This window comes from Primulina huaijiensis, chromosome 9, assembly GCF_012295235.1.
Source record: "Primulina huaijiensis isolate GDHJ02 chromosome 9, ASM1229523v2, whole genome shotgun sequence".
Taxonomy (NCBI): domain Eukaryota; kingdom Viridiplantae; phylum Streptophyta; class Magnoliopsida; order Lamiales; family Gesneriaceae; genus Primulina; species Primulina huaijiensis.
This window is the reverse complement of record NC_133314.1, coordinates 19256182-19269050: the sequence shown is the minus strand read 5'-3', so window position 1 is coordinate 19269050 and position 12869 is coordinate 19256182. Positions and strand designations below refer to the sequence as shown.

The window sequence follows — 12869 nt, the reverse complement described above, 5'->3', positions numbered from 1 at the left end:
ACTTTACGAGAGGATGCAGGCAACAGAGGCGGAGAACGCCATGCTGAGAGATCGCATGGTGTCACTAGAAGAGCAGGTCCGAGTCTTAGTTGCAGGCATGTCACAGGGAGCTACTGCGCATACATCAGGCCGCACGCTGCTTGGACCAGGCACTTCTCACAGGGGTCGATCACGTGGCGCATCAGTTGCTTCTTCATCTCGTACCCACAGATTATCACAAAGTTATGTTCCTCCGACGCAGGGGTACGAGGATGGAGATGACGACGATGACGAGACCCAGTCACCTGAGGATAGTTTTTTTTGATTTTTTTTACGACATTTGTACCAAACACTTTCATTAACCTTTGTGGATTAGTAATATGATTACATTTCTCAAATTTTGTTATTTTTTTTTCAATTGTACTGGACACAATATATTTTTATACATATTTAAGGGAAATTTTAAAAAAAAATAATAGAAAAAGGCGACGGTTTTTCTAAAACCGTCGCTTAATATAGCGACGGTTGTATATTACACCGTCGCTTAATATAGCGACGGCTACGTCAAATTCCGTCGCTAGAGCGACGGTTTTTATATAACCGTCGCTTAGTATAGCGACGGTATTGTGATAAACACCGTCGCTAATATAAGCGACGGTTAAACTAAACCGTCGTTATATTAGCGACTGTTTAACAAACCGTTGCTAACATAGCGACGGTGTTGTTCGACAAAACCGTCGCTACATTGTAACGGTTATTGAGAAACCGTCGCTGAGAGAAGGCGACGCGACCTCCGGTTACGGATCACTAAACCGTCGCTACAACCGTCGCCTAACCCTTTAAGCGACGGTTTTAGCGACGGTTAAAACCGTCGCTCGCCGGTTTTTTTTTTTGTAGTGTACGATAAAATGGATCCTTATCTCTCTTTATATTACAAAAAAGAAAGGCGTTAACTAGGGGTTTGTTTTATCAAAATATTTCAATTTTATTTTTATGTTAACAAAATATGGTTTTTTGAGTTGTTTATCAAATTATTGCAAATAAAAATTGAAAATTTAAAAAAAAAATTGATAGTTGTTACCTCGCCAGTGGAAGAGTTGGAAAAGAAAAACTTCCCATCCCCCGCCCTTGCATGAGGCCGGGGAGTGGGGGTTTAAGTACTATTCCACTCCCCCGCCCTTGCAAGAGAATGTAATCAAAATATTTACGTGAAAATAAGTTTTTCAAAGATATGTCAAAATATTACTTTTATCATAACTATGAATCCCGCAAATTTGGTTATCTGAATGATTTTTTTATATGTGGATAGAAGACGTAAATATTTTTTTAAAATACATACAACTTTATGCATTCAGTGTTGTTGGTTATTTATATGAAAATATCTCTTAATGTAGATGAAAAATCCATGAATTGTTTTTCTTCGTTAAATTTGAGGAAAAATTGGTCATCAGTAAAGAAACATCCATGAGTTCTCGAGATATATCTCATACTTTCTGAAATTTAATAGTATGGATTATTTTTAAAAAAGTACATGCAACTCATGAAAAATATTTTTCATATAATTTATGGATAATTTTTTTCGTCATGAATTGATTTTATGAGAAATTGAAGATTTGATCACACATGTATGGGTCTCCGTCGCCATCTTTCATGAATGAGAGCTGTGATCAAATAATTATCATATTTGGAAAAATCCACAATGAATAATTCCATAGAGTCCCATATGAAAAATGTATATACTAAAAAATGACATTGCATTATAAATTTAACAAGTTATATACTAAAAAAATACATTTGAAAAATGTATGTTCACGTAAATATAACACAATGACAAATAATGATAATATAATAAAAATTGAGAAAATAATTATTACCTAAAATTATGATTTGAAGATACTAAAAATAAATAAGAAATCATACGATTATAATTATAACAAAATTTTAAAATATTGGTTACCTTGAAATAGAAGTAGATATAATGAGATTATAACATAATTTAAAAATAATTGTTACCTTGATATAGAAGTAAACACAATGAGATCTCGAGATCCTGCAAGATTATAAAAAAAATTCTTAGAATGATCAAATATGATAAAAAAAAAAAAAAAAAAAAAAAAAAANGCGAGGAACAAAATGCATGAAGAGGGTAATATTGTGTAGGAGAAAAAATTACTTTTTTCGACGTGAACGAAAGAGTAAGCGAGATAGAAAATGGATGGAGATCGAGGACAATATCAAATAACAACTCAATTTAAAAATTTCACTCCCCCACCTTGATAAGGGCAAGGGAGTGGAAGTTTTAGCCGCCCCGCCTTTTGCATTGGCGAGGCAGCTGGAAGATTTTTTTTATTTTCGATTTTTTTTATTTAATTTGATAAAGTTTTACGAAACTCGATATTTGATAAAAGAAAAAAAAACATATTCTGATAAAAAAAAAAGCCGTTAACTTGTTAAAATTAGAAATTGGACCTAACTCAACTCCAAAAGTTATCTCAAGGGGGAGGATTATCCAAACTCATATATGCAACTCTCACGTATTTTATCCAACCGATGTGGGACAACTAACACACCCTCTTCACGCCCAAGAATGAACATATGGAGCGTGAAGTTTACAAATGACTCAACTATAGGCAGAACGAGTAGCCGAATTATAGACAGTTCAACACATAACGATGTAACCTGAGCTCTAATAATATGTTAAGATTGGAACTTGTACCTAACTAAATCCCAAAAGCTAGCTCAAGGGAGAATTATCCAAACTCATATATGCAATTCCCAGGTATTTTATCCAATCGACGTGGACCACTAACATAACTTTACATCTTCTCCAATTCGTTAAGAAGATCAAATACCAGTACTAATTAAGATACTGATATATATATATACACGCACACACACACATCCATTTATTAATGTAATACTGAGAGTTTTTAGCAAAGAAAGCAAAGCCGAAAGCATTTCTTGGTACTGACGGCCTTTTTAACTGCTCGCATGTATAATTTGGCGACTTCCGTACAAAAAGACTGATCGAATCTACCGTTCCAATGCATCAGATTTAAATTGTAATCGTGATCTGTGAAGTGCGACTTTCGACGATTCTTGTTAGTGCTAAAAGAGAAGGGTCCCCCGGTATTCTTGACATCTTTGAGTTACTTTAATTAGTGTTCCTTCAGTAAATGCAATTCCCATGCGCAAAACATTATTGTCTAATCACTTTTATTTATTTTCTTTTTTATAAAAACAACATTTTTTTTTTCTTTTTGTGATTTTTGTCATATATATTATCAATTCCAATATGATAATTTTAGTCTTTCTTTCTGACTTGGTAAAATTAAAAACATTTTTGTGTAAGCTTTCACTATCGGCCCATTCGACTAATTCGCGTATTCAATTATCTTCGATGATTAAAATTTAATATTCTAATTGCTTGTAACTTATATAGTGTAATCAGCGACATTTTACTGCTCAAGATGCAATTATATTGTTAAAAAGTGAATTTTTGTATATATGATTAAGAAATAAACTTTTTACTTGTTTAAAACACGAAATATACATTTATCTAAAAAAACAAAAACAAAAACAAAAACAAAAACAAAAACAAAACATGCACAACCAAGGACCCATGTTTGGGACGAAGTCTTGGATTCGATATCCAATTGTGACAAACTCGTGTTTTTTGGCTCCGATTTTTGGTTAATTGAATTGAATTTGGAGAGGTCATAAAATTAAAATCATTCTTTGAATTATATATTTATCAATCCCGTCCATCATTATAAACTAGATAATCTTAATGGGTCGGTCATCCAATTGTTATGAGTTCCTACTTCTTAATGTGGGCCTAAATTCCAAGGGAAAATGCCCAATTCTATCGGGCTAAGCCCGCCAAATAAATGGTCGTACAAGCAAAATAAAATATAGTACACACCTTTTTATGTATATAATTTGATATGTTGCTTATCTACCGACTACCACGCACACTTATGAGCATTGATGAAGTGACACTCATTTATTGGATGTGATGAAATATAAAAAAATTGTACATTCAATAAGCGAGTATCAGTATGTGATTGACGCCTCATTGATGTTTCACGTAAATGTGTACAATAGGTGTGGAACATATCAAAACTACGGCTAACACACACTTTGAGTTCTTTATGTGTTCTTCTCTCCCATGCACTAATTAACATATATGAGTGAATTATATCTTAACTGTGATCTCAAGTTCGACGAAGGATTCCCATTTATGGATGCAAAATATTATGTTAATCATATTTGGGAAAGTTTGAATCACCCGACACGCACTCTATGCATTATTATCCTCTTGTTGGTAGTTATATAATCCTTGAGTAGGTCTCTTGTGAGACGGTCTCACGAATCTTTATCTGTGAGACTGGTCAACCCTACCGATATTTACAATAAAAAGTAATACTCTTAGCATAAAAAATAATACTTTTTCATGGATGACCCAAATAAGAGACTCGTCGCACAAAATACGACCCGTAAGACCGTCTCACACAAGTTTTTGCCACAATCCTTTGGGGGAGAAATTATAGATTCAACAAATTTAATAATATTTAAATATAATTTTTAATTTGACTAATATTATAAATAATTTAATTATTATTGATCATATTTTTATTATTATTATATTATTTTTAACCGTAATATTATAATTGTTATTAACCATTATTTAATATTCAAATTTGTATTACTATTTTAATTATCACAATAAATGCATAATTATCCCTTGGTTAGGTCTAAACACAATTCTAGATTAATCATTTTCATTTTCTAAATATTTTTGTTATATAATGATAATAGAAAACTGATTATCCCACTAAAACTAAATAAATGGGGTTAAAAATGACAGATCAAAACTTCAACACAAATCACAACAAACATTTCCAGAGGTAAATTCAAACTGCAGAATTCAGTATTCAGAATGGAGTCAAAAAGATTGGATTCATAAGTTTTCAGTTTATAAATTTTAAAAAGTGCACTATTTTTAGAATTTTTAATTTTTTTTCTTAAAAAGCTGATTTTACGATCTTATCTTTAAATAATATTAGGTATATGATATGATCGTGTATGAACAAATGGGAAATTTTTTGTATAAAACAAATGGATATTTAATAAAACCAAAATTCACCCACTAATTACCATCTTCGTAAATTAATCATGAATAAATCATTTATTTAATATAATCAAATTGGCATGTTTCATTCCTCAGTTTCACCTCTTGCTTATTTTAATATTTATTAAACATAATGCACGTCTAATCAATCAACAAAACACAAAATTACGATATCCTAAGAATCGAGCTCCTAAAAGAGAATTTTTTTAAAAGAAAAACCTTTTTTTTTGGTGACTTTTGACTCCTTTGTTATTTTTCATTTGTCACTTCCTTTTCTTTTTATATTCAAGATCATAATATTTTCATCCCAGAACGTCATTGGAAGTATCCGTTTCCACCATGACTAAGTCACTCAAAAAGAGATGCGCCTTTAAGACCCCCATGAACTGCCAGCAACTCCGCCATGTGAACCATAAAAACACCATGTAATCTAGTGGCACGGGCCGTAAGCAGAACCCGTGATTATCTCGCACAACAATTCCACGCACCGATATAACGACATCCTTGATGAACCGCAACATCCACATTAATCTCACTGTTCCATATGTGGGAGTGAGTTTGGGAGGAAGAAAATCCAATCCGCAGCCTCATCTTTTGACCAAGCAAATACACAGGTTGCCAGTCCGAGAGACGATATCCTTGGCCGACAACACCTTTCCTTCAAAGATGAATTGATTTCTAGATACCCAAATACTCCAAGAGATCATAAGCAAAGGTTTCAAATTCATCTCTAGTACAATTGATAACAATCCATTTGCCAAAGGAACATAAATGAATGACACCTCCTTTTGACATTATGACATATAAATTATTTTATTTATATAGAAAAGAAGTTGAAATAAATGATGAAACACGGGGGTTGGGTGAATAACATTCTCATCAGAATTGAACAATTTGACGAACCTTTACATTGCTATGATTTAACAAACAACGACACACAATTTCATCCCTCCATCCAAGGTTTCACAATGCAGATGCATCTATAACACTGAGGGATCGTGAAATTTTTAGACCAGAGACCGTGAACAGATAAAAGGCCACCTAATCACACACACACTGATTTCACAAAAAAAATATTAATAATAAAAATAAAAAACACCTTTAACTCACAGAAGGTCTCTACAAAGGCTTAGCACCGCCATTTTCTTGGACAGAGTTCACGGGTGTGGAAGATCCACTCCTCCTAGATGCACCAGATTGCCCTGTAATTGTCCTGCCCATGAACTTTCCTGCTTTACTCAGACCGCTGCCCACAGCTCCGAGGCCACTCCCTACTATGCCCACACCAGCACCTAAACCAGTTCCCACTAAACCGACACCAGAACCGACTATTGAGGCAGCACCATCGAGGGCATCCATGGTGCTCCCGATTACTCCAGCTTCTTTAAGTTTCTTTCTTTCTTCTAAGATCCTCTTCTCTTCTTCAAGGGCAGCCAACTGCTCTTCCTTGTTAAATTCGTGATATAACACCTGAATAACCAGGTCAAAGCTCACTAAGAATATGGATAACAAAATGCTACAACTTCACACCACTAAGAATTATCACATAATCTAAGCAATTTCCAATTTTTCAGGGTGAAACAGAGATAAATCGTAATCATAAGCTGTGTACCTGAACTGTAATGGTTCCTCTGTCCTTCTTATCTATAATTTTAAGCATATCAAGTGCTGGTAGCAACCTCAATTCAATTTCTTTAGCTGCGTCGGCTACCAGCTCGATCAGAGGCAACTTGGCAACGCCCAGCCGCTTGTCTTGCCCAATGTCTTGATCAAACACCTTTCGTGGAAATAAGGATCCATAACTACGATAGTTTCACATGGGAAGAGCCCAAAGATGACTCCACATATACACAAAACAGACAGAATATTCTGGAATAACATAAACTCATTTGTTTGGTATGGGTTTTCGTAGATATGCAACAGCAGATAAATAAAATACTGTTGCGTTCAAGTAGGAGAAAAATATCACAGTTTATAGATGTGGTTCATATAACACCATTATCTGATTACCCCACATTTCGTTACAAATTCTTGCCTCCATGTATGGCACATAGATTGATTTGGGTTGCCGATGCAACATAAAGCCATGAGGATGAAAGCAACCAAAGACTACATGACACTTTGATAAGTTCCACTGCATCCATCATTCATTATGATTTAACTTTCTTAGAACAAGACCGAGGAGTTCTCCTTGCTAATCCTACACATATAACTGTTGAACATTATTCTTTTTTTTAGTACTTATGGGGCTACGGTGTGAGGAGCTACTTGAGCACGATCAGCAGGAAACATAAATGTTAAAATTATTAAGTGCTTAAAAAAGGGAAATGAAAAACATGACGTAACAAAAACCAGACAATAACACAAATTGATGGAGCAGGAATGCTCATTTTAAGGTAAGTGAGAGACGTCATTGAGGTATTCCGGAGGGAAGCAACAAAAAAAACCTCAAGAATGAGAGACTGGGTCTCCTTGTCTTCTATGATTAACTCAAATGTCTGATTCCACACAGGATTCAGGTTGTTGTCCACAACCTTCGTTTTGACTTTAACCAATGGACGGATGTACACAACAACGTACGGATCAGATTTTCCAATCAACTCCTTATTTTTCAGTTCATTTGCCCTTACGACAGTTACAGTAAGCTTTCCCACTGGCTTAAGCTCCAACTCACTGCAATGATATTGTTTAGATTTAGTCAATCCAAATACATAAAAGAATGTAAAATATTTTAGCTGTCAAGAGTTTTTCATTTTCATATTTATGAAAGGGGTAGTCAAAATCGATTCATTAATAAAATAGTTAATAAATTGGATTTCATGAAACAAAATTATTATAATGATTGGACATGTGAAACATAAGATTTCACCATCCATAACCTTTAAGATTTCACTGTTCAATGATAACTAACTTATACAGAGTCACCAAAAAAATGTATTTAACAATGATGACTTCCTAATATAGAGGGATTAACAACAAAATTCTAATAATCACACAAAACAATCTTAACTCAAATAATGGGAAATAAAGAAAAAATATAGCAGCACATTACAACAAGAATATATTTATACCGAAACAATATGATGCATTCTCCGCTATGCTAAAACAATATATTATTTAATTACAAGGAAACACTTGGATGAATAATTTGCCAGGATTTTACTTTCTGTAATAAGTTTTTAGTTTTTCTCATAAGGTTATAAATAACATTTGGAGGTAAGAGATGAAAATGAATTTATTCTTTTAATAAAAGGTTGATATGAATATTACAAAAAAATTAAACAAGTTTTTGGAATTTTGCCATAAGAGTGAGATTGACAAAATAGAAAACATAGCGATGAATTTGAGTTGGAATCATGTGACGCAGGTCAAAGAAAGCAACCTTAAATCTACAGGAATGCCACCAATAGGAACAACAATTCTGTGGGGCCACTGCAGCATATCTGTTACGATGGAATTAACAGTATCCTAACAGAAATAAACATTGAAATCGTTGGTCAGTCCAAATAAAAAGAATAACATCTGAGGAAAAATATGCAAGCTTACATCTATCATATCAGAAAGCCCAGGAATTGCTGTTAAACTTCCACCAATAGCTTTCAGAGTGTAATCGATCCGTGGTTTTGGCTGAGTAACATGGAGAAGCACAAATCACCACATTAATTCAATTACACAATTTTACCAAACAACCTTTATGTAATATTGCCCAAAACTTTTACCCTTGAACAATGATACCAAGAAATTATGTCGCACACAAACAACATACAAAGGCAAAGCACAGAAAAAATGATTAAGTAGTCATTCAACTGTAACTCCACTTAATATTTAAAAAATAAAATTTCACATCAAACTTAGAAAAGACGTAAAACAAACTATAAAAAGTATTGTCAAAGCTGTAATACATGTATTTTCTTTTTTTTTTTGTCTCATCCACACATAATTAAAGTCCACGAGAAATGAGTCCAAAAACAAAAACATTTACATCATAAACTTGAAAGCATAATCTTAACAGAGCATACACAGTCCACCTAGAATGACCTCTTATATCTCGTATTTAATTTATTCATGTTGAAAATTCACTTATTTATTTTGATGCATTGAAAACTGAATCACAGAGGACCAATAAACTAAAAGGCACACGAAGAGATTAAAAAATTAGCGCAGGTATATGAGGCTCAAAAATGGAAGAACGTAAAATTTCCCTTGATCTTTCAAATAAAATAGCCATCGGCATAGAGGCCAACCTATTCCTGTTCCTCCATATAGACCCAAAATATGGGGAGAGAATTTCCAAGATTCAGATATTTCAATCTGCAATACATATACCTTCCAGATACCATATTTTGACACAACCATTCATAACCTTTGAGGGTCTCTCGGATAAAGGGAGAATCATCCAGAAGGTGCGAGGATTTGATAATAAGCAATTGGCTTGAGCATTATATATTTACATCTAGTAATATTTTCCATACCCTAGCCCTTCCGCTCAAAAACCTTAAGTTTATTTGAAAGGCAGTTGTACATTAATGATAGGTATTCTGAAGGTGTACCTCTGCAAGCAGAGCAACGACAACTGCGGAGATGCAAGGAATTTCATCTGCAAGTTGGAATATAGCACGAACTATTGTAAAAACTTGAAGATCCTTCAACTGAAATTGACATAGAAGAGAAAATTTCAGGTACTAAGTTTTACCATAATACAACAGCATATGACAAGGAAAAAACGAATGCAAGTCATAGAAGAAAAAAGAATTGCAAAAACAGCATTTCATAGCAACTATGCCGGTTGGGCAGGATAGGCAGTTTGTGCACCAACCTGGATGGGAATGGAAGCAACAAGAGCAGCTTCAACAGCTAGAATAATGCTTGGATCACCACCCCACCGAAGGTCAATATCCATCGTGATTTGACCTTCCTTAAGGCTCTGAACACGAATCCCTGCAATAATCATGTAATCACGCAGGTAAAGAGGCAGAAGCACTTACACATGAAATAATCCATTGCAAAAACAAGTAAGAAACATAAATGCCAAACCCATTACATAAGGAAACAATACTGAAAACCCCAAACCTACATTAATTTTCTGTCCATAATAAGAATGCACTCATATTGTAAAAATCTCAATTCAAAAAGAAACTTATATAAGTAATCTCTAAGAATTATGCACTTTTCAAATTATTATTATTTGGGAACCCCTTCAGCAGAGTCTTCAGCACAAAATAAAAAACTGTCAGTCACGTTAACATAAAACTAGTCGAAAGCCTCAGCAGCAAAAAAAACATTCATTTAACTCAAAAGAAATCATGATGATCAATTCACAACATCAAGGGATTCAAGCAGGACTGGAACTTTGATACAAGACAATCATCAAAAAACACTTGAAACAATTTGTCTGATTTAAACCATTGGAGATATACAACAACATAGGGCATAAGCTAGAGAAATATCCTTGTTATTACCTTCTATTTTAGGAGCCACAGTTCCAAGAGACAGTTTATTGAATTTCAAAGAAGTGATCCCCGTTGGTCGATATTGTTCCAACAATGGCTCCACAGATTCTTTAATAACAGCTTCTGCAGCCTGAGGAAGTAGTCAATCGTGAAAATCAGTAATGCCAATTCATAATGATCTAACACAAGAAAAAACAAAACTAATCTGCCAAAGAAAAGAGAAGGCAAATGCCACATTATCATAAAAGATTCCATGTATGAAACTCGAAGAACTGTAGTATTTGTACTCATAAAGACATGAAATCTATTGCCCGAAATTGGAGTAAACAATATACCAACTGTGTGTCACATAAAAAGTCAACAAATAACACGTACTCTACCAGGAAATCAAAGTTAGCATGCACATCACTGTATCAGAAAGCTAATATCAGTAATCATTCATACAAAAGTAAGACTTATAATATGATAAACGAGAGAGCTTACATCAGCAACAAATGGCCACAGTTTGCCCAGTTGTTTGTTTAGCCATTTCACCTAACACAGTAAGCAGAGCAAGATAAAATATAACAGATTCCCCATATAAAAGTGGGGGAAACGTTGCATGTTTATGCACACTAATTATCAAGTGAAATTTAAAACTAGAGTGGCAAAAATATAGATGTTAAGCATCCTTCAAATATTTATAGCTGTTATTGACTCAAAGCATAGAAGAGTGTATGAACTTAATATCTAAAAAATTTCCTATTTCCCATTGTCATTTCTAAAAGACTCCCAATTTATCAAATGCATCATTAGCAACCATGTTTGGTACAAATTCATTTATTGATCATGCCTCCTCAATAAAGGATGTGTTCAACGACCGAAAAATACTGATGATATAAACTTTTGAACAGCATACATGGCATTCGGGGACAGTAAAGAACTATGGTAAATAATCAACAGTCCATCACCCCACTTTGAAAGCGCAGCAGATCACAGAAATTCAATTTATTTCTAGCTTCATCAAATAAATTCAATGTTATATTAACAATGCATTTCACTATACAAGTTCTCCAATGTCCAGTCCTATCCATTTTATCAATCTAACAGATGCTCCAGACAACAAAACCTCACTCACACCACCCCATGCTGAATCTGGAACACATTACTTCCATGTTTCATGACCCATATGTAAAAAGAAAAAAAGATTCTAACTTGCTCAAAAACAGGGAAAGATATCCATTCTGGAAAGTTGTCACCGCAAATTTTCTTCAGATCATCCCTGTCAAGCGAGCTAAGCAATTTAATATCAACTGCCTGTCAACACAAAAAGAAAATACACTAAAACACTAACAATCTAACCTTTAAATCGCAGGAATGGACAACAGCCTATAACAAATGCACTCAATGGAAAATTAACAAGTAAAATCCAAATAATCAGAAACTATTCATCTTCAACTCATAACTTCCGAAATAAAGGCATAAAAAGAATGCCACAGAAATCATAGATGAATAAAATCATCACCATTAAACACTAAAAAGCATGTAAATTTAGCAAAGAAATCACTTCAAAAAAAAATTTAAAACCAAGAAATGCAAAGAACCTTCGCAATACGCTTGTCGCTACGGTAGCGTATCATGTACTGCCAACCCGCCATCAACGCGATCCCGGACAGGATCCCCATAAACATTCCCGATATTAAACCCATCGAACTCTCACGTTTGCTTCTTCTTCCCCGAAAACCCAACCCCTAAAATCTTCAAAACTACCCTTAAATACACAAAAGAAACGGAAGTATCAAGCACTCTCTCGAAAGTTACATAAACCCGCAGTTGAAATATAATTACTTTCACGAAGGAACCTGCTATGACTGTCGAATCATCTCATGCGTTGTTATCAAACATGAAATTTATAAAGATTGCATCCACAAGTTTCGAATTTACCGTCAAATGAACATAGAGCGGTTGGGTGGAATTATAAAAATGAACGCTGTAACCAAACTCCGAAGTTCGGATATTTATTGTATTATTATTATTATATTATTATTATTATTATTATTTAATATCTATGAAATTAAATAACAATTACTTTTTTTTAAAAATAGTTATACAACAGAATATACTATTTTATTATCCATGTCAACAGGACACATGTCAACAGGACAAGGTACTTCGGTATTATAACTTTTAAATAAGTAAAAATAAATAAATAAAGTGCAGTCCATTATCATCATTATTATTATTATTGTATCATATGCCAAAATGTTTACTTCGATTTAGTTATGTATTAAGCAAAAATTTTTGTGAGATGGTTTAACGGATCGTAT

General features: G+C 33.7%; 1 protein-coding gene across 1 annotated transcript; it reads right to left on the bottom strand.

Annotated features, from left to right (window-relative positions):
* Positions 1–5952: 5952 nt before the first annotated feature.
* On the bottom strand, positions 5953–12529 carry LOC140984538 (calcium-dependent lipid-binding protein-like). The gene is made up of 12 exons (XM_073452032.1): positions 12405–12529; positions 12147–12313; positions 11758–11859; positions 11047–11097; positions 10573–10693; positions 9930–10051; positions 9664–9762; positions 8660–8740; positions 8496–8581; positions 7561–7786; positions 6726–6890; positions 5953–6583 (listed from the first exon to the last, which is right to left on the bottom strand). Exons 2-12 carry the CDS (start codon positions 12249–12251, stop codon positions 6233–6235), a joined length of 1509 nt encoding a protein of 502 aa, XP_073308133.1. The 5' UTR covers positions 12252–12313; positions 12405–12529; the 3' UTR covers positions 5953–6232.
* Positions 12530–12869: the final 340 nt, after the last annotated feature.

What these genes read in the sequence shown, in the direction of transcription:
- LOC140984538 (XM_073452032.1), bottom strand. Translation starts at nt 12,251, where the DNA reads ATGGGTTTAATATCGGGAATGTTTATGGGGATCCTGTCCGGGATCGCG. An exon ending in TCGTTGCTCTGCTTGCAGAG is followed by an intron (nt 8,741 to 9,663) that starts GTACACCTTCAG and finishes CATGTTACTCAG; the next exon opens with CCAAAACCACGGATCGATTA. An exon ending in CCCAGTCTCTCATTCTTGAG is followed by an intron (nt 6,891 to 7,560) that starts GTTTTTTTTGTT and finishes TTTCCACGAAAG; the next exon opens with GTGTTTGATCAAGACATTGG.